The sequence below is a fragment of the Anarrhichthys ocellatus genome, unplaced genomic scaffold (genome assembly GCF_004355925.1).
Source record: "Anarrhichthys ocellatus isolate YVR2014 unplaced genomic scaffold, GSC_Weel_1.0 scaffold55, whole genome shotgun sequence".
Taxonomy (NCBI): domain Eukaryota; kingdom Metazoa; phylum Chordata; class Actinopteri; order Perciformes; family Anarhichadidae; genus Anarrhichthys; species Anarrhichthys ocellatus.
The window spans coordinates 1,205,986-1,233,933 of NW_022280085.1; the positions used below are offsets into that span (position 1 = coordinate 1,205,986).

Below are 27,948 nucleotides of genomic sequence, written 5' to 3' on the forward strand. Positions count from 1 at the left end.
TCCTGCCTTTGAGCACTATCCCAGAGCGTCTGCAAACACGCGGCGCTTTGATTCATTGTCCTCCCGGTGGCAGGGAGGGAGAGGGAGGGTGCGTGTGTGCAGAGGAGGGTGTCAGGCGAGAATATAATCCCTTTGTGTCCTCCATCTCCGTAGCTACGGCGGCGGTGAAAAACAAAAATTGAATAAACAAAACATATTTCTTTCTCTCCGGGGTGGCAATCCGTCACCGTCCGCCTAATTTACCACCTGTTTGTGCCCCAAGGAATGCTCGGTTGCCGGCACAGCGCACAACTGTGTTTAAACAAGAGGGCCCCTTCCCGTGACCCCCCGGGGGGTGCCGTATCACCAACTCACACATGGGGGGGTTGTGGCCCCAAAAAGAACAGAGAGGAGACCCCGAAGCTCCCACAAAAGCGAGGCGACAGGCCTGAGAAATGAATTAGGGCCGAGGCGGAGGGAGCGCATGCTAAGCAATGATATCTGCCACACTGGCTCAGCAGCGGCTCAGGCAGAATCATCTGCTTCCAGAACGTTTTTTTTTTTTTTTAAACAAACTTCAGAGAAAAGCAACAGGAACCGCCCTCTTTGCCTGACTCAGCCCGACTGATTTATAGATGCAGAGCCTGTCTCAGCTCCGGTGATTAAGATTTAAATCAGTCGAAATATGAATAATGGCTGCGCTGGGCTTCCCAGCAAAACACAACAAATGGCCTGAATTACTGTCTACTCAGCTGTAAGCGGGAATAAAATGTATTTGGCCAATTTTCAGTTGGATGCCGTTTTAAAGTCCATAAATATGATGTTTCAGCTACGATGATCTTGAACGAGAGGCAAGTTAGTCATGTCTGAAAGCAATCAACATTCGGGGAGCTGGAAGTGTTCGAGCAGAGCTAATAGTGAAGGACCTTTTTTAACAAAGATAAATGTAGGTTTTATTTACAGAAGCACCCTTGCTTTCTTTTTAGAGGATACAATACTTGCAGAAACCTGGCTGAGACGAGATGTGCAACATTTGATTGAACGGAGGGTTTTTGTTTTGTGTCTCTGTGGTTTACAGATGTTGATCCACCACTAACCGATAAACTTCTGTTGCCATGATTAATGGTGCAGAAAATCCAAAGAGCGCCGTGGATCATTTGCCGTGTGAGTGAAAGTAGAGCTACACAGTGGGAATATGTAATGAAAACAAGTGTTCTACTACTGCCTCAGTTGTATCCCTATACTGTATGTGTTTGAATTACAGGTATGGCACTGGTTTTAGTGTGAAGTGTAAATGTCAGTGTCATCAACCATCAAATTTCCGTCTGGTTCCAAGTTGTCGGTTTGTGAAACACAGCTGTCTTTGCTTTACTCTGGTGGCACCGGCGTTTTTCAAAATATCACGTCATACCCCGTGATATGATGTTTATTTGCCTGGCACTACACTGTTACATGTATTTCAGCTGCACCACTTGTTCTGTGGATTCATCTACAACATAATGTGATTGCCGTGTGTGTTTTGGCTTCTCTTATCTGTGTGGGATTTGCTCTTAAAACTTCAAAGTTTTTGCTAAATGCCTCAGGCTGACTGTGTTGGACAAAGCGTATCCACCATGCTTGTGTGGTCTGTCCTGCTTAGGTTTACCGTAGTTCAGACATTCACACTTTGACCAGAGAAGAGGTGCAGCGGGGCGGGAGACGTGCACAGGCTTTTCCTTAACACAATACATTTAGGTATCTTAGGCAATCCTCAAAGGGAAGACGACACATCGTTAGCATTTACACATTATAATCCTCCATCCTGTTCTCAGTTGAAGGAATAGTTCAACCATAGAGATAGAATAGTAGTAGAACGGACATTGAACTGTTTTCCAGATGTCATTTAATTAGTGCAAAAGAAAATGGCTATTGTTGTTTGTTGTTATGGGGACAACACACGTCAGTGGGGCCGAAAAGTAGTCGCTGCTGACAACCAGCCCGCTGTTCACATTAAGTAACCAGTGTAGCATTAAATCATGGTGAATTTAACAAGCTAGCTAACTAGCCAGCTGTCCACCAGTTAGTTAGTTAGCTAGCTAATTCCACCATGCTATAATGCTACACTGGGTACAGAAAATGAGCCAAACAAAGTTATCCCTTATCTTTTCCTAGGCTGCAACAAGAGTGTGTAGTTGAAGCCTTAAGTTATTCAATTTTACTCCTTTAACGTTACTACTCCACAGCTTGTTTTAGTCTTTAAAAGCTCACCTCAGTGAGCTGCGACTTGCCGTGAGTTTGTTTAGTTTATACAGAAGTTAGCCTGCCACAACATTTGAGGAAATATGATGGGAAGATTGATGCCACTCTAATCGGTAAATATGGAACAGGAGCCAGCAGTCAATTAGCTTAGCTTAGCACAAAGACTGGACACGGCGAGCCTGGCTCTGTCCAACGGTAACAAAATCCGTCTTTCAGCACCTTTTATAGCTCTGTTCTGTTGCCGCCATCCTTCTCTGTGATCTGTGTTTCAAACAATACAGGTGTTTTGACTGGCCTGTCGTTAAAGTATAGTTATCGTCATAAAGTATAAGCATATAATAATGATTTGATTGAGGGTAAATGCTACCTTTGACCTGTTATTTGACACCAGAAAAAGGAGAGATATGGCAATGAAAACACCTGCACTGTGTGATCAGATCAGCTGGATCAACATACAAAAATGAGCAGAACGTTGGCCGGTAACTCTGTTTTCCCTGTCCAGACTTCAAAATCATCTACGTTTTGGATGCCGGTAACGGAGAGGAAAGATGTGTGTCCAGATGAATCTGAATTAGAGGACGTTGCTTCAGGCTGTGTAAGAGCAGCACCAGGGTGCGGATTAGCTTCGCTCGGGGGTCTGATTAATTGAGACATCTGACCTCTTGACTGCTGGCTGACGTCTGGCAGCACACATTCCTGCATATTGGACTCACTCACCGTAGTCTTTTTTACAGTACTTCTTCATAGTGATCTTCATCTTTCCCTTGGAGGCTTTACAGTGAGACTCGCAGTCTAGGGAGAAGAGGTGAAAAGGAAAGACAGAGGCAAAGTTAGATGGCAAATTTCATCCTGCGATTCATAAAATGCTTCCGTGTGTGTCATATGGTCCCTTTGCATCACAATATTTGTGCCCCCGGGGGTCTCCGAGAGGCCTTCAAAGTGCCACTGTGAAATGGGTTATAGCTCACACAGATCCTCCTGTGTCTGTCAACACACTCTTACTATACTCCTTCCCAGCTTTTACACTCTAGCCTGCTCCCTCGTCAGTGTCCTGGCATGCATTGTGTGAGCTCTGAGGGCTACAGAGGACACCCCCCACACAAAAGAAGGTCGCGGGGGGGATATTAGCGAGCGACCTACTGAAAATTAGCAGGGACTCCTAAGCAGCGTCTAATCCACGTGATGGGAGTGAGTGAATACTCGAACGCTGGATGAGGCTGAATGTTCTGCGGCATGTTCTTTCTCTGTCCCAGAGAAAGAAGCTCTGGGACTTCTGATTAATGTCTCCAGTGCATGTGTACCTGCCAAAGGGCTTTATCGATGGCCGCCGCTGTCGCTCTGTCACTGCACCAGGTTTCCTTTTGTAACGAGGGCGCTGGTGGGACCAGAGTGCGAACTGAAAAATTGAAATAATTTGTTCCCACCACTCTCCACTAACTGACACAAATTGGAACCAGATCATCTCTGAGTGTCCCCCCCCCCCCTCTCTCCCATTCCGCCTCTCCCAGAGCAATAAGCCTTGTGCTCTTTTCAGGTGGGGTGGGGGTGGGGGGTGGGGTGGGAAAGCTGGGCTGGGCAGTCTGAAGAGAATGGAGGGGGCAGTTGAGAGAGAGAGAGGGGACCTTTCAGCTTGCCTGAATATGGACAAACTTCATTATTTCTTCCAGCCCTCTGTCCAGTCTTCCCCTTTCTTCCCCATTATGCTCCGTGTGAATGAGGTTGCCTGGGTAATGATTGAGGAAGAAAAAAACGCCCCTCTCCTCCCTCTCAAAAAAAAAAAAAAAAAAAAGAGCGGTACGGGACGTGGGATGAGGATCGAATTCATGTATGTAGAGAAAAGCATTTCTGGTGGAATGCCTGCCTGCTTTATAGGGTGGCAGGAGAAATAAGAAAAGAGGAAATCCCAAAGTAAATTAATTTGACGAGTCCATATCGAGCACGCCTGATTTCCATGTAAATGAAGTGCCAAGGGCAGGCGGTGGGGGCTTTATCTCCCGCTGGCCCCTGGGGGCCTTTATCATACCTCCCTTTGATAGCTGACGTTGCCCATTAGCCCCTTTAGCGCAATTGCTGCGCTGGGCCATTACACCCGCGGCTCTCATTAAGGGCCAATCTCCCGCTGCGAGGACAAACGCCCCCTTTGTGTGTCCCCCGCAGCAGTGCCCCGTTCATTCTGCAGGGTTCCCTGGGGGACCACACTGCTCCTAATTTGGAGGGTGGTGTCTGTGTGGAGTCTCTGACAGGAGTCCAAACTCCGCACAGTCACCAGTCACCATAGTAGGAAGTGGGACTCACAACAAAGCTGAATGAAGTCAGTGGCGCCACTCTCATCAGACGCTGATTGATGATCAGAGGTTGACTCAGTCCATACAACCAAAGCTGTATCATGGTGAAAGCTAATACTGTAATTTAATAAATGCATACTACCAGCTGAGGCAGCAGGTTTACGGCCTGTTAGCTGGTCAGTTACTTCTACGAATAGCCATCCTAATCAGCCGCTGAAGGACGGGACAAATTACACTGCAGGTTGATATTTTTGTTGCACATGGTCCAATGTCAGCAGTCCAGCACGGAGACGCTTGTCGGAGCACATGAACAATGCGGTTGGGCATGGCTTCACTGTCGGCACAGCCGGCCCTGATTGAAATACAAACTGGTGCAAATGAAGCATGTAATCAGATTAGGGCTGAAACCCTGGGGAGGCTGCCGGGCAGGCTGGGAATACAGGCAACGAGGCCGCAGGGAGCGCTGGCAAAATATCTGGAGTTTACATCAGCGGCACTCAGACCTCACTGACGTGTGTTCCAGTTGAGGACTACGACTACGGACGGATGGAAAAAAACATTCACGGTGCTCAAAATGCACAAACAATTACATGCATGAAGGAGCCGCTGCTTTAGTTTAGTTGCGCAGTGATTAAAATGATGAAAAACACAATAATATTTAACAGAAAAGACATTAAAAGAGCAATACCACTTAATTGTGTAGGTGAATTAAAAAACGACTTTAATCCAGGTGTGTTTTGCGTTGTTTAATTGTTCTAAAATCAGCAGTGTTGCGCTGTGTTTCTCACCTGACGGCTCCTCGTAGCTGGTGTAAGTTGCCGTAGGAGATGCAACTGGGATCTCTGTAACAAAGAGGGAAATAGATTTTAACATTGTGATCAAATTACAAGGCACACACAATAAAACTTATGTGATGGGGGAATATATGTATCTCAATTTCCTGGTTATTCTCCTCAGAGCAGAATGTGAAAACCCTCAGAGCACAGATTTAATGGGATGTCTTTTTAATGACTGATTTTACGCAGATGTGCCGAAATAATGTGTAACAAGACTGTGAGTTTTCCATTAATATTCCTTCTCCCTCCGGATTGTGGTGTGTTGTAGCTACGGAGAGCCAAGGTCGCCGGTCTTGTTAAAGTCGGAGCTGGCAGGGAGTTAGATATCACAAAGATTTAATATCGTGCTATTTAAAAAGCCAAAAGGCCTTATCTCAATAAATATACATTGAAACCAAATATGTTCTTCAAGAACCCCATTTCCTCCGGCGTTTACACATTTGTTACCTTCCCAACAAAATGAGAGAAAAGCTCTTCCAGCAGGTTCGCGGGTTTAAATTATCGTTCAGGATTCCGGCCAAACAAGACCACAGACACCAATGTCCAATTTCCACACAGGCCTTTATCAGAAATGTCAACCCCGGTAACATAGTGGACAATTGTTAGTGTGTACATGTCCTCCCGGCCATCACCGTTATCTTATCTGACCACGCCAGCCAGCTACTGGATGCTCCTAGCTAAAGCGGCTACCAGCGACCCCGCTCTGTTTCTGCGAGGCGTTGGCGTTTATTGCCGAGGGCCTGGAATCTGCAGGCGGCAGATACGGCCAATAAATATATCAGCCATCATTCCCTTGGACTCGTTCTGGGGATTTATTGCAAGAGAGACCGTTAACGGCGTTGAAGGCACGCAAGGCCGTGTTCGGCAACCTCTGCTGGTCTGTTTATCCAGGCTCTGTTTTGAACGGCCAAGTATCTATCCAAAATATCTCAAATGTAACACGAGATGAGTGCGAGCCATGAATTCATGCATAACAAGCATGTCCTGTTCTTTTCAGATCCTGTCCTGAGGTTCTCTGTGGGTTTTCTATCGCAAACCAATGTGTGACGTAAGGGCGACTACGTCCACTTCTTATGTACAGTCGATCAGTGAATTTAATGGAAGCTATTGTAAGTGATGATTAAAATATAACGTGTCCGTTTCATGTCGTGTTTGGGGGCCGCACTACATGTTTCTGAGGGTCTGCCATTGGCCCGCACTTTGAGCAGCTATGCTCCGCGTCAACAAGCTGCCAGAACCAAATATTTCAAATAGACACAAGGATTCACTTTGTTGAACCCCTTTCTGTGGAGTGAGTTTAAATCTTTTTAGTTCGTAGAAGTATCTGAATTTTAGGATTTATAGACTTTATTGTTGTTTTAAGTTGCCCCATGTTTTATCAATAGTTAATACCTTAGTTTTTAATGCTTTATGGATCATTTATTTCAAAAGGGGTAGTCAGAAATCTCTTTGGCTGCATATCTAACGCTGCTTTTTTTAAGTGCCCCTAATTAATCTTGATGACCTATTAGAAAGCGAGGAACCCACAGCCTTTTACTTCCATAATAAATGTTTATGACTCAGACCTGATGCCTTGTTACAAGATGATCAAGTCACTAATGAGGTGTTTGGTGTTTTCTTCCCTTTACAACCACTCTTAATAAATGTATTTACATCAGTTCTGATGAGGCAAAGTGCTGGCCAGCCAAAGGGAGATTTTCGCGACGTGGCAACCCAAACGTTTTCTGATGAAAAGTGTATTATTACCGATCGATATCATGAACCCTCATTAAGAAAGTTGTACCAGTTCCCCTATAAGAGGTTAACTTGGATTAACATGGTGTGGATCCATTCATTGTGTGGTAGGAGTGGTCCTTACTGATGCAGGGGGCGATGGGGGAGCGGCTCTGCTGGTAGCCCTTGGCACAGCGGTTACAGGTGATTCCCGTCACACCGTCCTTGCAGGGGCATTGGCCCGTCGTCTGGTTACACGTCTTCCCCGCTGCTCCGACTGGATGGCAGTCACATGCTATGGGGGGACAGGAGGGGAAGAAGAAGAAAAAAGGCACAAGAACATCAAGCTAGATTAAACCCGAGTAAACATCTTGTGATTTGAAAAATGAAAACATGAGCGGTTTACAAAACCAGCGCCCTCAAAAAAACAACCATATCGACTTTCAGATGGCTACAGTGTGTCTCTGCCCCGCCCCTTTTGCTGACTCTACATATTCCATACAATAAAAAGTCATCACACGGAAACCTAGCGAGGAATCATTTACGTGCAGGCTGCGTTTTTCTTCTTCTTCCAGACCATCACAGATGGGGAACTGGGCCCTGCACCAGCATACAACCTCAATCAAATTACACTGCTTCCCTCCAACCCATCGTGACCACGGGATTCCTCAATAGGTCGGCTCTGGAAGGCACGCAGAGCAGCAAATAGCTTGATTAATTGTAGTACTTCACCCTCACCGCACTGTATCGCTCTACTGTGTGTGTGTGTGTAACGCAAAAAAAACGCACGTGTGTTATGGGCGCTCATCGGGGGTGCGTGTGTCTTTGAGCTTGTCTTGAGAGCAGGCTTTGTGTCCTCTGCACCGTCGGGATCAGACGGACTGTGTGCTCTTCAGATTGAGTTTCCAATGTGGAGCTTTTTGGCAAAGAGTTCCTTGCAAATACTGCCTGCATAATGTTTCCCATTAATGGATGAGTGGAATGCACTTCAAAGTCTGTCTAAGCTGTTAGTTGGGAGGATCGCACGTTTAAATGTGAGAAATTTGTTCTGTGTGTGTGTGTGAGAGTGTGTGTTCTGCCAAACATTTACCATAAAGCCAGTGTTTGAAGTGGAAGCCCAGCCTCCCTATTAGCCCTGCATGTGTTATATGTACCGGCAGAGTCATTTGAAATCTGCTTGAAGTGGTCCAGCAGAGTTTTGGAGTTGCTTTTAGTTGGAATTTATAGAGCTTCATGAACATAACGAGATGCTTATTAAATCTTTTTTTTAATAATATATATATTTTTTACAGCTCTAACATCTTGATTTGTGTAGTGAAAGCGTCTTTCCAAGTGTATTTGTTGAATTAAAATAACAGTGATTTAAAAAATAAAATGTAGGGATCCTGTTCATTTCCTGTGAGAATTCAACATGAGTATGTTTCTTATATAAAATGAGGGAGGGCTGTTTAATGGAAAGTACAAAAGAAATAAAATAGCCATCAGCTAACAATAAACAAATGAACAATTACATCATAGAGAGAAGATTTCAGTCAGTCGAATGGTTTCTACCAACAAAGTTTTCTTTCGACTGCTACTTTACATGCTCATCTACCAAAAATCGGAGAAATAAAAATCAGTGAAATAATCTCTTGTGATTGAGACCACTCACAGCTTTGTTCTGTAAGTGTCCAGGAGCTGCTCCAGATGTAAGAAAACGTCATTCAAAATCCCGTCGACAGTTGTGGCACGACTTTGGTTTTCTCTACGGCTACCGCCAGCTGCTGCTTAGCTTAGCATAGCATAGCCTTAGAGGTGCTGGTAGGTGGGTTTTATAACCAGAATGTAGCTATCTGCTTCAATCTATTTCCATTCGTTGTGCCAAGCTAAGCTAACTGTCTAAGAAAGGTAATAAGCCAATTTTCAAAAATGTCAAACTATGCCTTTAAATATCAGAACGCTAATTTTTGTTGTTGTAAAGACAGGTAGACTGACTGTATTTCGCACCACTTCCATCTCAAAAGTCCAAAACCACAGCCTCACTGCCTTCACAGGGGGTGCTACAAACTTGGGACAGATTAATTGATTTCAACCTGCAGTGGGGGAGGGGCTGTGCAGAGGTGGTTCCGAGGAGTGGCGTGCAGTGAACCATGTACCAGCTCCGTCCCTGTGGACTTGCTGCGCCTAGTTAAAGGCTTAGGCTGCCAAACGTTCGGGGGTGAGGGATTGGTAGGGGGTGGGGGGGTGTGCACCGTCGTTCTCCAAGAGCCGTGTTTACACTGCGCTTGATGAGGGGTGAAGTTGTTAATCTGGGAAATAAAGCATGAGGCATTCCACGCTGCCACTATAGGTGCAGAGCCATTTTTTTCCTGCTAAACCTCTCGACTATTAAGCAAATTGTTAACGGGTTAAGGAACGGGGAATGAAAGCAGACTTCCTCCGGGCTGTGCTGGCCCAGCGCTGTATTTCCTGTCCAACAACAGCAGGGTGGGACGGTTGGCTGATTTGAACAATAAATATAGTGGTTTCTAACTGATGTCACATCGCCCGGTTTTTGTCACCTGAGGAGACGGGCGGCAATCAGGCTGTTTAGGTTTCGATCCCGGAGCGCCGAGCGGGGTACGTGAAGGGATGGGGAGAGGGGCTTGAACTGTTCAGGTTACAGATCCAGCTGTTTGGAAAGACTTTGCAGAGATCTATCGATGTTGCTACATCATTAGGCAAAGTGAGAACTTCTATTACTCTAACCTGCTCCCAGCTCCATCCCCCCTAAAACCAGCCTCTCCCCAAATATAACTTGTGAAAATGTTTAGGCTGGCTGGTGAAACAATGCAGCAAAGAACCATTTGTCTTTCTTTTTTTTTCTTCAGCAGTGCAGACGATCTATCAAGCTTGTGTTAAGCACAACACTACCACATGCAGCAAATCGATCAAAGCGCGGTCTGATACAAAATACCCAGATCTTATAAATGGAGGCCCCTGTTGTTCGAGCCTTTTGTTTCATTTCATGCCCGCTTTTATGCAAAGCCGAGTGAATAAAGAGGGGAGGAATGTTGTGGCATGCAGTAGGAAATATCATGTTGCTGTTGCTGTGTTTTAAATAGCCAGCGGTGCACCGAGGATCGGGGCACCGGAGGATCGGCATCCCGAGACCCTTTCCCCAGCCCGTCGTGGATGTTGCTCAAGACCGCAATATGTGCATCTGCCCAAAGTCACTCATTTGCCATTAGGATGTGGTAAAGGATTGTTATGGAAATGTACAATGGCATGCAAATAAAATTTGTAGCATTTAAAAAGTCCCCCCCTCCCTATTTAAACAGACTATAAACAGAATTTCCCTCCAAAAACAGCATTTCACATTTACATCAATGCTTCCCACTGCCACGTAGTCAGAGACATGCATAGATATGTGCAAGTATTTCGTGCATCTATGGAATATTTTGCCGGTGAGCGTACAGCCAGAGTGGCTGAGTGACAGCTCAGATTGTTTGCTCAGGGCCTCGGATCCTGTCTTTACTCCCTGAGGTGCTGCGAGACAGAAGGAGCCCCAGCTTTTGTCTCCGCACACATTAATCCTTGGCGGGTTTGGTCTCGAATCTGACGTATGTGCTCACACCTATGTGCGTGTGTGTGAGTGTTGTTTTTTTTGTGCCTACTAAGTAAGTATGAATAGGGGACAGGGACGATTAGCGAGTTGTTTCCACCGCTCTGTTCAGCGGATCAGCTCACACCTCTGTTCTGTTTGTTATGTTTGTCTTGTCAGGGATCCACAGAGGACCCCAAATAGCTTGGGAGCTCCACGGGTCAGTTCACCGACACCAAGACAGGTGGGCGCTTTTCTCCACAACTTTTTAAAAGAATTCCTTTAATACCTGAAGTGTGAAACAGATGGTGGTGGAAGAAGCACACAGATCCTTTACGTAAGTAATACACCTTTACCACGATGGGAAAAAAGTTGGAAGTAAAAGTCCTGCATTCAAAATCCTACTTACAGTTACTGTGAGGAACTTTTACCGCTTTTGTCCACAGAGACCACCGCCAAAATCAACACATTTAAGCTTTAGGTGAAAGTACACAAGTATTATCAGCAGAATTTACTCAATTTATCAAAAGTAAAGTTTAGCTGATCGACGTGGTGCTAGTTTTAACTACTTCATAAACAGTTTCATAGTTTAGTTCAGTGGTTCTCAATCTAGAGGTCTGGTCACAATCAAAGGATCACAATAAAAATCTGAAGGACTGTGACGTGATTTATGGGAGAGGAAAGAAGAAAAAACAAAGTTCTGCTACACAAATTTATGTTTATGGGCTGTAATTTTTTTCTAAACGTTGCTGGTTTTTCTTTGGTGGAACTGCTAACAATTCATACAGTATGTTTATATGCACCTAAGGAACCAGGTTAGTCAAAGAAACTAGGGTTACATTGAAAGTTGACAAGAGGCCAAAACTAGACACCACTTTCTTGTAAAGGGTCGCACACCAAAGTCTTTTGCAATGCACTTATTCTAAACGAGTAAATATAGTGGAAGTGTAAAGCAGCATAAAATGGAAATAGTTAGATAGATCATGTACTTCAAAATTGTACTTAAGTCACACTTGAGCATATTAACTTGGTTACTTTCCACCACTGGAAACAGAGCATTGGTGAAAAGCATGTGTATAAAACATTACGTAGTCCTTACGTTAGAGGGAGGTGTAACAGTTATACTGTGGAAATACTGGTGGCTGTGCACAGACAATGTTATAACCCCTTACATATCCTGTTTCCTGTTACCTTTGCAAGCCCTCCGGTGAGAGATGGACTTGGTCATGTCCCTGTAGTAACCCTCCTTGCAGTAATGGCAGTGGCGTCCGGCCGTGTTGTGACGGCAGTTGAGGCAGACCCCGCCACTTCTCCGGCCTGACAGCTTGTACAGCTCCATGTTGAAACGACAGCGGCGGGCATGTAGGTTGCAGTGGCAGGCTGAGGAGAGAGAGAAAGGTGTTGAGAAATTCTGCCATGACATTTTGCAGATCAGCGAGCCATGATGCCTTTTAAGTGAAATAAAATGCTCCGTACTCAAACTGAAACGATCCCATGTGGCACCATTTGAAAACCACGTAACTTCAGTTTTGCTGATTTTCATTTTGTTCACTCCGGTTGCATGGTTTCATTGTCCCCAGTCAGTTGAGAAACTCCAAACTCTTAACCCAATGCGGTGCCATCGAGCCTCAAAACACTGCTGTTTTTCTTAGCTCCTGAAAAGCTGACATTTTGGAAATATGAGCTCGTTATCTGACAGCGATGAACTCGACTACGCAATGTTTACAGACCTTCCGATTTGCAAGTGTGGTACAGAGCCAAACGCAGTCGGGTGAGACCCCTGAGACAATACTGTCTTTTACGTGACACCACAAAGTCTTAATCTTCTGGTTTGAGTTTGTCATTTTGTCAACAGGTTACTGAAACAGATGGCGCGGCTTGGCCTGCTTCGGTCTGGCTTGAGAATAATGGAGCCTCTAAAAGAAACGCCCAGGTTCGGGCTCTCTTTCGGCCTGGCCACCTGCTTGTGAATTTAACCTCTGAACCCATGATGTCAGGCAGGAAAACTTTCTTCCGCTCTCCCACACATCTGAGAGACTGTTGATTTATTGTCATTGCTATTTTCACTCGTTAATACTGAACAGAAAAATTCATATTCCTCACACACTGATACGATTTACAGCCTCTCTTATGGAACCCCTGTGTGGTTATTATTAAATAAATAAAAATGACGTGAAATAATTGCTGTGTAAAATATTTAAATGGACTAAAAACTCAAGTAATAATTGAAGAAAATATTAAAGCTGATCGCTTTACTGTAAAATGTAATTTAAACATTTCTATTTTCAAAGTTATGAGTTCTATTGAAGTTGATTTTCATGTAGCTTATCAAGCTCAACACCTGCTACCAAATTTAGCGCCTGTTAGTTCCTGTTAGCTAGAGCAACATCAATGTCAAAGTCATTATGAATAAACCAACTAAAAGCTGCTGAAATTAGACACAGTACACAGACACAGTAGCTAGCCTAACATTGCACCTCTTGCATTATTTAGCTAACCTGCCTAGCCGGTTAGGCTGGGTTGTGTGACGGTGTTAGCAGTGTTAGCTAGAGGGCTACTGTTAGCTAGACACCACAGAGGAAGACTTTGTGCCACTTTGGACTTCACATTGTTGTGTTTCTCTCTCTGAGGAATGTGTTTAGAAACTCTGAATTAACCAGCTAACTTCAGCTGCAGCCATTATTACCGTCTCGTCACTTCACTTTAGTGTAGCCTTGTTAAGCTAAATAAATATAAGATGTATATACATCAGCTGTAAGATAGTTGATTCAGAGTTACTTTTACATTGTTGTTCCTCTGGTTAACATGGTAACTGGCTAAGCTACATGAATAAAGGCAGATGTTCGTGTTTATTTACAGCAGCAGCTTCTAGTTGGTTGATTCAGAATTACTTGCTAACAAGAGCAGCTAACTGGCTAAATCTGGTAGCAGTTGTTGAGCTTGTATAGATGAGGATAAGGGACATGTGATTGATTAAAAGTGAGAGGGAAACACCTATATGCCATTTTGAAATGAAATATCTATAATGAAGTAAAAATGTATTCCTATGAAATAAATATCAGTGATTTGTTACTTAATCAATATTGAACAATGCAGGGCTCCATATTCTCTACTGTTATCCGAATGTAAATTATGTTTTACCTTTTAACCCCCGTTTATTGGGCTGAATCAGGCACGTACCATTCATATGAGCAGCCCTCACAATCCCTCAGGTTCCGGTAATCTCTCCATCAATGCGCCCGTCTTAATGTTATTACAGGGAGATGCTGGCGATAAGACTGTCACATATGCTCCGCGTTCATCAGTGGTCTGAATCACGTACAAACCAACTCACACCTGCCATAAGGGAACAGAGCTGGCAGGTGGTTGGGATTCGGAAAACACTCCTTCTGAATGGGGGGCCCACACACACACACACACACACACACAAACACACACAGAGGTGTTTGGCAGCTGTCACAGGCTTATCTACCACACTACCCTCCCCAGGGCCGATCCAATACACACTACACCAAGCTTTGAAGAACTCACACAAACACACACACACACACACACACACACACACACTCCCTCCTCCCTTTCCCTCTTACTCTTTACTGCTTTCTTATCCCAGATGTTATCTCCACTTAAGGGAAGTGTGAGGGAAAATGCGACGGGGCTTTTTTTTTTTTTCATGAATAGGAAATGGAATGCTCTCAGCTTTCGGTGCTGAAGACAGCCGATGCTGGTGCTGTACTTTCATCTTCCAAAATATTCAGACACAGATGTGTTTATTGCAACACTGTGGCAGTAACTTCAAAGAACACAATTACTTTTTAAGAACCAGCCAGATACAAAAAGAAAAAACAACTAAATGCATCATAACTTATCTCTTTTTTTCTCGCGTTTCAATCCAGCACAAGCAAATCGATGAAGTCTCATGAATTGATCTGAATCTGTCTCTTTGGCGACTGGTCACTTTCATAGGTAAAAAACGAACTTTGTTATACGTGTGTGTGTGTGTGTGTGTGAGAGTGTCATGAGATTAATAAGCACTATCTCCGCAGCTGTCCTCAGGCCCTTCTAATGAGTGCTGTACTATCTCATCCACACATCCCCGCTCTGCTCACACGGTCGCAGCAGTTGTCGTCTGGCAGGAACAACAGTTCGAGCGCTGATAAGCCTTGGTTAGAGCAACACGTTACGGCTACGTATAGAGAAACTCTGCTCCAAGAGTGAAGCTATGTATAAGTGAAGAATTATGAGCCCTTTTTTCCCCCAGACGTACCCACGTGGTCCTGTCAGATGAACTGATACCTCTTCTTCAACAACAGCAGTCATAATCCCAACAATGTTCGTTTAAATTGATTTTAAAGTGGATATTAATTAATTTTATAAAAATGGATATTGTCACAATATTTGTTGCATACAATTGAGGAGTCAGTGTTAAGGTTGGCCTAGCAGAGGCTAGATGTTTCGCCCAGTAAGCAACTTTTACAGGGACGAAGGGGACGGCCATCTTTGAATGCGGCATCCTGATGTCATTAATACATCCATGGTTTCAACCATTTAGCTATCAAATGTTAAGTCGTTACTTTTAGTGTCTTTTTATGCTCCTTTTTGTGTGCCTTGTACTAAAGAAATCCTAGAATGCTATTGATTATACAGCATGTAGTAAACAGCAATGAGTGCTTATGAGACAAACTTAATTAGGAAGTACATATATTATCGTAGAATCATATTCAAGAAACGCCTAAATGAGTGAAACACAAAATTGAAATTCTGAACGTAAAGTGAGTTTGTAAAGGCATCGTTACTGTAAATCGGCAGTTTACTGTGATTTTGCACTGGACATCCAGAGTAACACGGTGTCTTTTCTGGGTCTGCTTTTATTTGGTTTCAAGGGCCTACTTAGAGCTATGCTATTCCAATCTATTTATGTTTAAGTGCCATCTATCAGGCTTAGTGAAGAAAGAAGCGCTCGTGGTGGGCGTGCATATTGGATGGAAATTACGCATCCCACGGCTCGGTGGAGGCGTGCGTTTTTTTCCCCCTGCTCCGTCTACAGAGGAGAGCACACTTCAGAAACAATCACACGTCTGTACGTGATGAAATAATAACCTAATGCAATTTGGTTATTAGAAACTCAGCGCTGCAGCAGCAGATATTTACCAGCCCTGTCAACGGGTTTCATATGTTTTAACCATACAGTCTGAAGAATGCGCCGCCTCTCCGGACATGGAGAAAGATGGAATTCCAGCGCGATTGTTGTTGATTCAGGACCAATTCCTCTCTCACTGTGTATAATCCTGTACAGTCACTCATAACACGAGCCGACGACGTGCGCCAGATCAAACATAGCAGCCTGCGATCGGAGGAAAAGACAACACTTGGGCCTTAACAGATTACAGAGGCATATTTTCCTGACAACAGTTGGTTTAGTGGTTGGACACTTCGCATACACGCTGTACTTGGTGTGAATGTCTCAATGGCGGTTTTACGTGTTTCGTTGAGGAGGGTGCATGTGTAGTTTGTTTTGTTTTTTAGTGTGCTTCTGCACGTCCTTGCCTCACTGAGCTCTCTCTTCATGCTGTTGTAGAAGATGCGTCAAACATACTTGAATCTGAGGCCTCCCTGCAAAGCATAGAGATTACACAATGCTTGCATAACACCTGTACTCTACATGTGGGTGATGCTGCAGAAATGTCAAAAGGCTTCGTTAAGGTACGTATTTTTTGTTTTGCGGTTCATGCTTTAGATCACAGCTTGACATTATAGTGTGAATATTTTTTTACGATACAAATGAAATACTAAGTGGAAACGACACTGTTCTGACATTTTAAAAGACATTTTATTTACATTCCGCATACCTGGACTTGCACTATAATAAAGGAGCTTCTCGCACCTTTTTCAATGCAAAATTCAATTCAATTCAAAGTAACCTGAGCTGGTAATAATATGACAAGAGATCTCTAACATCAGTTTTGATTGCTGCCGATTTATGCTGTTCTCCAGCATTTTATCATCATTATAAAAACATGTTTTGGCCCCAAAAATAATGCAAACTTTATTAATGACAAAAAATGCTCCACATTAAAAACTTTTTTTATTTATTTATTTTATTTTAGTTGTTTTTATTTATTATATTTCTTCCTTGTCAAGGATATTTGTGTCTATGCTGGGACAACATACCAAGAAAATCCTTAATTTGACCAAATGTGTCTGTTGATTTCCTGATTCGTTCTGTTTTGATGAAAGAAAAGAAAACAAAAATGTTTACATTGCAAGATAAGATCACCCTCGGGGTCATGCAGATGCGACAACCATGAGTCGGCCTTGTAATTGTTAAACAAGTTCCAAATGCCGTGTACCTCGACCCATCCACTGGTGTCAAACTGGAAGGTATGTCATCATGTATGACATTGAAAGCCATGCTGAAGGTTGGGTTTGGACTTTTTAAAGATTACTTCATAAGTCTTAAAAGTTTTGATTTGCTTTGGTTTTAAGATGCTCAGAATGGTAATTTGTTAAAACGAAAAAAGGAATCCTGCGAACTAATCATTCTTTGTTCTGCTTACTTATTTATCTAAGTCAACCAGTTTCCTAATTTCTACTGAATAAACTGTCCAGTTAAATCAGACTAACTCGTTTTACTTAAGCTGCTAACACTTAGAAAGAACAAGATAATGTCACTTGCTATTTTTAAGTTGGAACAATTTCACAAATTTAAGTAAATACAACATGAAAGTAAACTTAACAAGTAGATAAAGTAAACAAAACTAAAAACTAATAGTTGTATGTGGTTACCTTTTTCAAGGCAATCGGTTTCCTAGTTTCTTAGCAAGATGAACTTGTCAGATTTTACAGCGTAGTTACAGTGTATTTACCCACTAATACATGCCCTATATGCACTAAATCATTTGACTTTTAGTGTTACCAAAAAAAAGAGAATTGTAATGGAGCTTTGATGCATGAAGTCATGGCTAAATCTTTTGCTTAAAACTGGGATGCTGTATGCCTTGCTGATCAGGCAATGATTAAGTCGGTCATTATTCTCCGGAAGTAGTCCCTCTGTGGGATTATAAGGACATCACTGAGAGTCACTGATCACATCATAATCCATAAAAATAGATGGCACAAATATATCATTAAAATCCTGGTATGCTGGAAGTAAATCATAAAGGATTTCTGCGGCAAAGGTTCAATAAATCAGTCAGTTTTATGGACCATGGTATCAGCTGCCACGGCTATAAAAAGGCTGCGCTGAGATTCATCTTCATTCAAGCCAAGACAAACACGCGTTTCTGCCACGCGGCATCCGTGGACTTTCTCCGATGAAGCACGTTTGACCCGGTGACGCACAAACACAAAAAAGTGAGCGCTACGATCCGTCACGCTCTGCTGCTTCCAGGCCGGCTTCCACCGGACACACGTTTCCCCACAATTAGTATTTCGATCGCACATCACTGCAGCAGCTGTAATTTTGGATGAGTGCGAAGACAACAACAAGAACAAAGGACTTCTGCAACAAGCTCTCCAGATGATGAACTTTTACAAGTTTCCCGACTGCTCTTGATGATTTCACTCGAGGCAAAACCATGTCGACAATGAGAGAGAGAAAATCAGTTGGCGCTGTTAAAGGGAGATTTCTATCTCGCACAGAACGGTGCAGGTTTACGACCTTCTGAGGACTGCCTCATCAAGACCAACCTCGTCACCTTGGTGACACACAAACAAATAAAGCATCAAAACAATCTGAGCCAATATGAGAGTGATCTAAAGACCCTCCTCTTTGATCAAGTTAAAAAAGACATGGCAGTTGGCAGCAATGACGGTTCTTTCACTTCATTCCGTCAATGTATTTCAGATTTCTTCTGTTGTGCCTCTACGATGTCAAATGAAAATCAGTTGCTGCAGTCTGGCCAATAGTTCACAGCTTGAGTTCATAGATTACTGAGGACAAGAACAGATCCAAGGTATAAGAAAGTTCAGGGTTTTTTTGGGGGCGCTTGTTGCAGAAAATAAGCTCTGTGGCAAACACAGGTTTATGATACTTACCTAAGTGTGAATACATTCATCAGAAGTAAAAAGCTAATGCTAGGCTATCAACAAACTTCACCGGGCTAGCATGACTTCACATCACAGACGCGAAGCTAAAGGCAGACTGGTGCCGTTTCGTACTTTCATTTAGCCGCTAGTAGAAGCTTCACAATTCAGGAAAGGAGTATTTACTGAAGCATTTTTATGTAGAGGAATAAAAACGTTAAACCTCTTAAGCTTGTGTTTATAAAGTTGCAAGATACGAGATTGGGAGCATTTCGATTGCCTCTCAATGAATCTCAACATGGATCATAGCTAACAGTGCTAACAGCTAACTACAGCTAACGAGCTGACAGAGCTAACGTTAACTGTACATATACATATATTCATATATATGTGTATATATGTATATATATACACATATACTGTATATGTGTGTGTGTGTGTATGTATGTATATGTGTGTATATATATGTATGTGTACAGTATATATATATATATACAGTATATATATGGCAAGCATGATGGCGATGCAGTTTTGCCATTGTGGGCCTATTTGCATTTTTTGGCAAGTAACAACTGACTAGATGCAATAAACCGTAACCACAACCTTTAAAAACATTCTTTCAGAAGCCTTTAGGTGACTTGACATTAATTTTATTTTTATTGTTTTTATTCTGACAAGAATCATGACAGCTGTCCGCTTCAGAATTGATCTGAAGGGCAAAGGCCAACAGAGCGGTTTAGCTGCATCTGCCTGGTTGTGTAAGGACAGATGCTATCAATCTAATGATGCCATCATGGCCAATTTGGCAGCAACACCTCTGTTCCCTGTGGGGAAGGTGTGTCTGCTCTGCTACCATAACAGCCCACGGAGAGACGAAATGACCCATCACTCAGCTCACCTTTCACCTCTGAGGAGCAGCCAAACCACACAAGAGTGCACTTTGTGCCCCGAGACCAGATAAGAGATGAAAAAGGTAAAAGCGGAGCTAATGAATTGAGTTATCCTTGAGATGAAAGGCTATCTAGAGCCATCTCGCTCTTCTGCTTCACCCAGGTCTGAGCACGTTCCTACGTCTGTGGAAACAAAACCCTGCTGGTCATCATGTTTGTCCAGCCTGAGTTAAGGAATAAACTCATCTTATGGTTGTTTTAACCAGAAATTATTTTTCCATCATTTAACGCAAACCACGATCTTTCCCTGACCTTAACTGAAGTGATTTACCTCAGATAGTAAGTGTGGATGTGAACCCCGATCACTCTAAAAACTATTCCCTCTGAACATAATCCAGGTAGCAATTACATTTGTCACGTAATTGGAGGAAAAAGAACAATGACGTATGATTCCACCACACGTGAATTTAGTCTGCTGCATTCTGGGCTTCAGGGTGCCCTAATGTTTAGCTAGACCTCTTTAACGAGACAATCTTGAGTTCAAGCTCTCGTGTTGGGTCCTTGGGAAGCATACTAAATACCTGTTGACCTCTGACCTCCCGGAGGAATTTCCCGAGCATTTTAAGAATAGTCAGCATTTTGGTCAGTAACAGGTGGTGCTGTGGGTGCCATATAGCAAATGTGTGTGTAGCGTGTTTGTGTCTCCCCGCTCTCTGCAGACCGCCTCCCTCAGCGTGGGAACAAGTCTCTCCCCCCTGACTTGCGCGCCTCCTCTCTCGCCACGCAGCGTGCGGTGATGTCATGGGAGGCGTTCCCTCTCCCTTTTTTATGAGCACAGCCCCTGTGATCTCTGGCGGGGATCAATTAGCCGAGCAATCAGCGCCGCCCCCTTGCGCTTTTGTGTGCGAGCAACTTGCTCCTAAACCGCTTGGTTGCCGGGGCGAACGGGGGGGTGCACTGCCTCAACATAAACAGCCACCCATGTCAAACTGGCAGGGGCAGCGCTGCAAGGCTCCTTCTCGGCGTGCTGTGTGTCGTTAGGTAATGCGATGTGACATCAGCTCGTGCAACGCACCATTAGCGGTGCAATTTAGGATTAGCTGGTAATAACGTGTGTGCGGGTCGCAGTAATGAGCCTGCTAGTAATGACAGGCTATTTCAACAGTAGTTCTATCAGCCTTTAATCTGCATACTGACTGTACAGGCTAAACATACCATAATACATACAGTATATATACACTGTGTTTTATATTTGATGCCTTCACAAGCATTGTGAAACATGTCACATCCCTTACAGTGTGTGTGAGCCCGGACTAATGTGAACCGTGACCTGCTTCACCCACAAGAAAGGAGAGCTGACATTCTCCAGCAACATGTTGTAATTGCGCAATCAGCAATGACCGGAGTTCTTCACTCTGCTCTCCCTAAACAGCCGCTGCTACGCGGTGCCAATGATAACAGACCCTCTCTTATGAATAATAATGTGTAATGGCCGCCCCGTTTGTCCTCTCGCTGCAGGGTTGGGAGCGGTCCAGGCTGGGAGGCGGGAGTGGGCGTACCGCCGGTTCTCTTTGCTGGAACGTAACGCCGTGTAATTGCAACAATCTCGCCTGGGATCTTTGTTGCGTGTCACCCGTTTTCTATCGGCCATTCGTCTTGTCTTTGTGCGCTCTGAACTCGCCAATTAAAGCGGCGGCGCCATTAGAAAAGGGAAGAAATAGCAAACCAACGGGACAAAAGGGAAACACAAAGAAGAGGGGATGAGGGGAGCAATGGATGTTAGTGTCGGCTTTATTTATTTGGCTTTTCCTCAGATGTCCGGGCCTGTCCTCTCTTACACCTGAATCGCCACGCATCACAGGTCACGTGCTGAGCCCAAATCTTGAATTCAGTCATTTTGTCACATGTGAGGTTTGCTTCCTGAGAGACCCGCTGGAGGAAACAAGACTGGACTTAAAAATGTCCAATTAAGGCGTAAAGCTGATGGATTGGTGGAGGAACATCCTGCTGTCGCTGGTTGGCAGGAGCGTTGGGGCGTTGACTGGGGAATACTTCCTCTTTACTCCGTGTGTGTGTGTGTGTGTGTGTGTGTGTGTGTGTGTGTCAGCAGTCACACGTGCTTGCTGTGACATTTTGTTAAAATATCCTCTTGAATAATAATCTCATAAAAGCTTATTCATTTCTGACGTGTCTGTGTGTTTGTGTTTGATGCTTTGTATATTTTGCGTGGACTGCAGTGCTCCCACAGTGTAGGTGTGGAAACAGGCCGACTGCTGCGCTGCTCCTTTCCTTTCCTCCGGTTTATGGGAGAGGTGATGAAAAGGTCATTAAGTTCCATAAGCAAATTATGTTCCCGCTTTTCTGTCTGGGAGGGAAGTATTTACTGAATATTTTAAGTGCACTGCATAGATACAAACGGGTTTTAAAGGTTCGATCTGTCTTTTTCAAACGTACATGCAGCCTTTTTTTTAACCTACTACTGTAACTATTTTAACATTTTCCCTTTATACTATATTTTATCTAACTACTGCAACCTTTTCTTTCAATACTCTTGGCTATTTCAATTATTTACCCATTACATTTAGCTAATGCCAGCACTGTTTAGACTTCTTGCCTGGTAACTAGTTTTCATACATGTGGTGTTCAGATTTAAAAATTTTTTTAGGCAAACTCCCAACTTATTCCAGCGCCCCCTCTGTGTCTAATACCGGCACACGGAGACACCCTTTATGCGACACAACGGGCTTTCAACTAACTCCAATGCAAACCCACCCACGGCATTCTCAAAGCTGCACCACCAGCCACACGGAACCCCCGCGAAGGGCCGTGTGGCTGATGGTGTGACGTCATTTTGGCCATTGTGAACCTCACAGGGTGGGTGGGTCAGACAAACAGGACTTTCACCCAGGAGGCCAAAGTTTGTGTCCCATGTGAAACTAAAAGTCAACTTACATATTTTGTCACTTCAGTAATTAGTTACAGGAGTCACTTGAGTCATCATTCAGTCAAGTTAATGTAAACCCAGATATTTTCCTTACTCTAAGTGGTTTTGTTGCCTAAACCCAACGTCCTAAAAAGACAGAAGTTTACTTTGAAAAGGGACTATGCATGACGCGAGCACATATTGACACGCCATCCCTGAAACGTCCTAATGCTAGAGGGTTACCTCGAGAGTCATAGTTTGAATATTGACCAAGCCTCTGTATTTTACGAGTTTGGAGTGAGAACGTGTTGCAACTGCAGAAGTTCCCGCTGGTACAAGTGGAGCTGGTTGTGAATCCCTGTTTTGCTAATTTTATACAAATTTACTCATAAGTTTAGTTGGTGGATAAGATGTTATGCATTACATACAATGTGTTTGTAGTGGCACCATATTTTTCTGTATTCTACCTTTTGAACCCAGTTCTCCAAAAGACAGTTAATTTGGATGATTTGGGGTTTGAGTGTTGACACAGCTCGGAGACATCTGAAAATCGCTCACTTATCTTAACCGAAATTGGTACAACTTGAGGCCGACCTGGGTAGTTTTTTTTCCAGTTGGGAGCTTGTACTTGGAGTAAACCTGAATGCAACATAATTGAGCATGTGGTCAGAGGGGACATCCTCCAGACTAAACCTGTATGAAACATCTAAACAGGGCCAGGTTTCTGTGGGACTGTGCTGGGGAGCTGTTAGGCCGAGGTCCAAGTCCTCCCCACAGCGCAGGGAGGTTATTTTAACACTCCGGCACGTGTGTTCCTCCCGTAGAGGGGATAAGGGAGATGGAGGCAGGAAGCCTCTCGGTTGTAAATCATGAAGCTGAGATGACAGTCCATCGTTCTTGTGGCATGTTTATTGTGCTTTTCTTCCCTTTTCTCCGAGGGCCTATTTATAACGAGCCACATCCCCACGTCAAAAAATATCTCTCCCGTGTGTTTTGAGAGTGCATCAAAACATTTAACCCCATATCTCACGAATCACCGATTCATTTTGTGTGCAGTTGTTTTTTTCAATTTGTATTCAGTTCACGGAGACGTTCGCTGAGTCCTAACACTAATATGTGCTACGGTAAACTCATGCATGAGTCCGAGCAAGTGTTCAATTCATAATTTGACACTAGCTCACCTCAGGGGGGAAACAAACTGCACAGCCTCAACTCTGCTGTCACATTTTCTCTGAATATGAAGGAAAATGTTATGGAATGAAACCTTAATGATTGTTTTCATGGAAACATTGAGCGCTTATTGTGAAAGTTTTCTTCCTACTGCGTCCCAAAGCTATCCCAAAGTTTGTGCCGGTTGCTAGGTGGCTTCCAGGACATGGCACTGAGCTGAAGAGGAAAAGGCTTGGTTCTTCCTGCAGCACGCCAACCCACTGGCGATCTCAGCAGGAACCCAGTGAACCTCAAAGTAGGGTAGTAATGAGTTAAACAAATGTACAGTGAGAGGGGCCTCTGCTGTCAATCAAACCCATGTGACTCAGCTGTTCATTTCACTTCCATAGATAATAGAAATGGTATCAACTCTTCTAATGTGTACTGTTTAAAGGGGCATTCCGCCAATTTTAATCATCAAGATCAAGGGAGCTTTCCAAAGTAACCCCGATGATGTCATCGGTGTTATGGGAATTGTTGGATCTACTGTTTAGGGAAAGATTCACGATATCACAAACTCAAAGCTTTCTATTAATCTGTAACCAATACCCATTTTTTTTATACTATTTATACTTGGCTTTTTTCCGCAACAGCAATTCAATGCAATTACATTCTTTTGACTCCTGTCTGTGTTCGTTTTTACCGTTAGTGGCGGAGTCCGCCATGCCTGCACCGCTTGCAATTACTCATCGCCAACCTCATTGATATCCGCCTCACCGTTCACTCTGCTGCCACAGACGCATCGGGAAAAACACAGGACGGCTTTTATTGTGAAGCACTCGCAGGAAACGCGTAATTGTCACCATGGTCTGCAAAACATTTTTTTGTCAGCGGATATAAATGTTGCAGGGAGTCATGGAACAGTTACAATGAGCTGTTGGATGAAGAGTTGCAGGAGACGGGCTGCAACTTCTCAGCAATGAAAGCAGCTACTGCTACTGCTCTGCTGTTGTGTGGAAAACTACAGATGTTTATTAAACTTGTGGTTAGAGCCAAATGAGTCAGGACTAAAAAAAGGACTAAAAAAACCTAAGACTTACGACTTTAAAATAATGGGGCAATGTGTGCAACACAATCTTTGTAATATTCTAATATTTGCATCAATCAATTGGAATCCTAACCACTCATTGTATATTTAACTATGGTCTGGTTCACTGTTTAGCTATTATAGAGCATAGAAACGTACTGTAACAGAGCCGAGGTACTCCGGGGTTGTTTCACATCACAGCGTAATCTAACATGGGCTCAACGCTCTGATGTCATTCTTTCCCCAGCTGCCCGCCCAAATGGGAACCAGACACAGTGTGTTATCTCTGACTCACTATCTGTGTAAATAAACCACATGGCACACACACGCATGTAATGCATGCTGTGAGCTTGAGTTTACGTGATGCGTTTCCAGGTTTTTCCCGCGAGCGGAGAAGGGAGGAAACCGTCTCGTTTTTCGTCTCGGAGCTCGGGCCAATCGGGACGGGAAGGGAAGCGGCCTTCTGCTGTTTGTTGCGAGCGTGTGAAGCAGTTGTGAGCCATCTGCTCCACGGTAGCTGTGGTGGACGTGGGATGAGGAGAGGGGGTGGGAAGGGCCTCTGTCTGCATGCCCACTCGCACTGGAAGAGCTATGGAAGGCGGCTTAATCCTCCGCCTCAATCACAGACGCACAGTATGCAGAGGGAGGACCGCAATGGATGCATCCCCAGGTCTTACCCTCCTTTTGAGCAGTAGTGTGATATTTATAGTCGTGTAGGGACCGGCGTCTGATAGCCACTGTGTTCTCCCCTCCATCCATCCTGCTGGATATCCCCTCAAATCCAATAAATGGTTCCTCATCCTCCCTTCCGAGAGGAATCGGTCGCTGGGGTGTGTGAGGGATGAAGGCAGAGCGCGGCAGGACGTGGACATGCATTATGGGGCGATGGAGACTCTTGGACAGGCTCACGCGGACGTTATATGGGAAAATAAATATAAAGCGGGAACCAGCAGCTCCATTTCCTCTTTCGAGGCCGGGCTTGTTATGTCTGCGCCGTGTTTGTTTTAAGGATAAGTGGCTGTTAATGAAAAGAGGAGTGGGGGGTAATTAGCAGCGGACATTCCTGATGCTCGGAGGAGTATTAAGCAGAAGTAACCTTTTAATGTACACGTTAGATTAAGGATCCGAACTGAAGACTTGCTGTGAGAGTCGTTCTGATCTAAAAGGATCAAGACTTAATTCAACTATAACCAATCCAGTTGTCAGTTGGTACCTTTTGTCTTCCAGTAAAAAAAAGGCCCCCCGTGTCGACGGCGCAGCAGGGAGGATGGTACCAGCCAAAGGAGCTTACGCCTCCACTGCAGAGTCCCTTAATGCTTTTTGGAAAGGGGGGGGGGGGGGGGTTGTGTAAGCGACACCGAGGAAGTGTGTTGCGAGCTGGGGCGTACAAGCGGCGGCATCACTGAGCTGGGCTGTGTCGGGTGGCAGCGCAGCAGGGGAGCTTGCCCGGGGTTGAGGGGGGGGTCTGAAGCCGTGCCGCGGAGCGTGTCGCCCCGCCGGCCCATTAATCATTCCCAGCCTGCACTGCTTCAGCGTCTCAAAGGGGCTCGATGCGCACACCGCACTAGGTGGTCCTGATGCCACCCTGGAAGGCCCCAGCAGTCGGCTCGGCGCAGACAGACGGTGGACACAAAAAGTCCTAAACACGTGCATCTATTTCATCCAGGCCCCGTGAACCAAAAGAAATAAACAGCCAAGGACAAACAATTCGAGGCTTCAAAGTCGTTGAGGATCCACTTACTGCATCGTGCAATGTTGACTGTTGTGTTAAACAGATGAGGCCCAATAAAATACAGGGTCACAGTTCACACTAACTCACTGAATAAATGCATCAGTATTATTGACGAGGGGTGTGACATGTTCTGTTTCTGTTAAAGTCACAAAAACATCTGTTTTCCTCCATTTTTCAGATACCAGAGTAGAAATTGTGTAGATTGCTTCCTTTTATGTGCTTCCTGCTCAATGAAATACAAAATAACACAACGTCTGAACCAAGTAACAAAATGATCAAATGAATGAACCAATTACAACCCCAAAATTTAAAAAGGGAGTCACATGCCGTTCCTCTCTCTCCCCACATTTTCTGTCTCTCACACACACATCCTCAGAAATGCCACAAAAAGATCCTAAAAGCAAACTGTTAATTGTCCTGGTGGGTATGAATAATGGATGGCTTTAACAGTGGGAAAATCAAAGTCAGAAGCTCATTGAGCTATAATGTATGATTTATTTTATTAGCTTTTTAAATCTGGAGGTTGTGTATATGATGAGAGAACCAGCTGCATGTAAATTACAAATAATTACAAATGGCCATTATAGCTCGGGAAGAGGTCCGTATGAAAATAAAGTTGTTTTTTTATTTATTTCTTTATTAGAAAGCTGGAGACAGAAAATCTGGAAGGCTCTCTTGGGCCGTTTTACATGCACTTTTTGGACAGTCCCTAACTTCAGCTCGTCTGCTGTCAAGTCACGCAAGGGGATATATCAGGCAATATCTGACGAGGTGAAGACGACGCCAGTGCAACATCAGCCAAACTTCATCCTGCTCTGCACAACGAATCTGGTAGAAAAATCTGCAATGACATCATCGCTACACACTGCATGAATAATGACACAAACACCCCATGTGTCATAAAGTACGCGTGTCTCGACAGTTCTCGCCTTCCGGTCAAATGTTGAGTGCAGAAGAAGTCCTCTGTGTTCTGCACATGTTCCATGCGGGTCGACGTTCGTGCCATGCGATCCAACGTCCCATGCGTGAAAGGATGCGAACATTAACTCAAAGCTAACGTACTCATCTCAGAACACTGAGTCACCTCTTCAAACCGCCGTCCGCAGCGACATTGTTCAGTGTGCTCTTTAAAAGCCCGAGTGAAACCTTTCTGGCTCGAACCGTCGTGTCTGTCTTGAATTATGAGCTCAACCAAACAAAATCCCCAAAACATGCAGCCTTTACCCAGAGGACACTGGATTGTTGCTGCATTTTTTGTTTTAAGACCCCCCCCCCAAATACATCTTTGTTTTATGGTCTGGTTGTATACAGAGAACCCTCTCAAAGTCACATAGGCTTATGTTGCAAGAAAGACTGGAGGCGACAGAGTAAAAGGCCAATTTCTAAAGCATTGTTCTCTGTTTGTAATCGTGACAGAGTGAAGAGCACAGCAGCTTCAGGGCCGTGCATCAATGCGTTTACTGGACGATGTCACGGGAGTTCACGGTTAGGACCCAATAGCAAGACCACAGGAGACAGAAGTTGGTATA

General features: G+C 44.2%; 1 protein-coding gene across 1 annotated transcript in view; it reads right to left on the bottom strand.

Moving 5' to 3' along the window:
* The window catches only part of ntn1b (netrin 1b), a 41,876-nt gene that overhangs the window by 4,982 nt on the left and 8,946 nt on the right, over window positions 1-27,948 (bottom strand). Inside the window, exons 3-6 of the mRNA XM_031870935.1 lie at window positions 11,805-11,993; window positions 7,197-7,346; window positions 5,291-5,344; window positions 2,935-3,009 (exon numbers count right to left, since the gene is read on the bottom strand). Coding sequence (XP_031726795.1) covers window positions 2,935-3,009; window positions 5,291-5,344; window positions 7,197-7,346; window positions 11,805-11,993 — 468 coding nt within the window. The remainder of the gene's footprint in view (window positions 1-2,934; window positions 3,010-5,290; window positions 5,345-7,196; window positions 7,347-11,804; window positions 11,994-27,948) is intronic.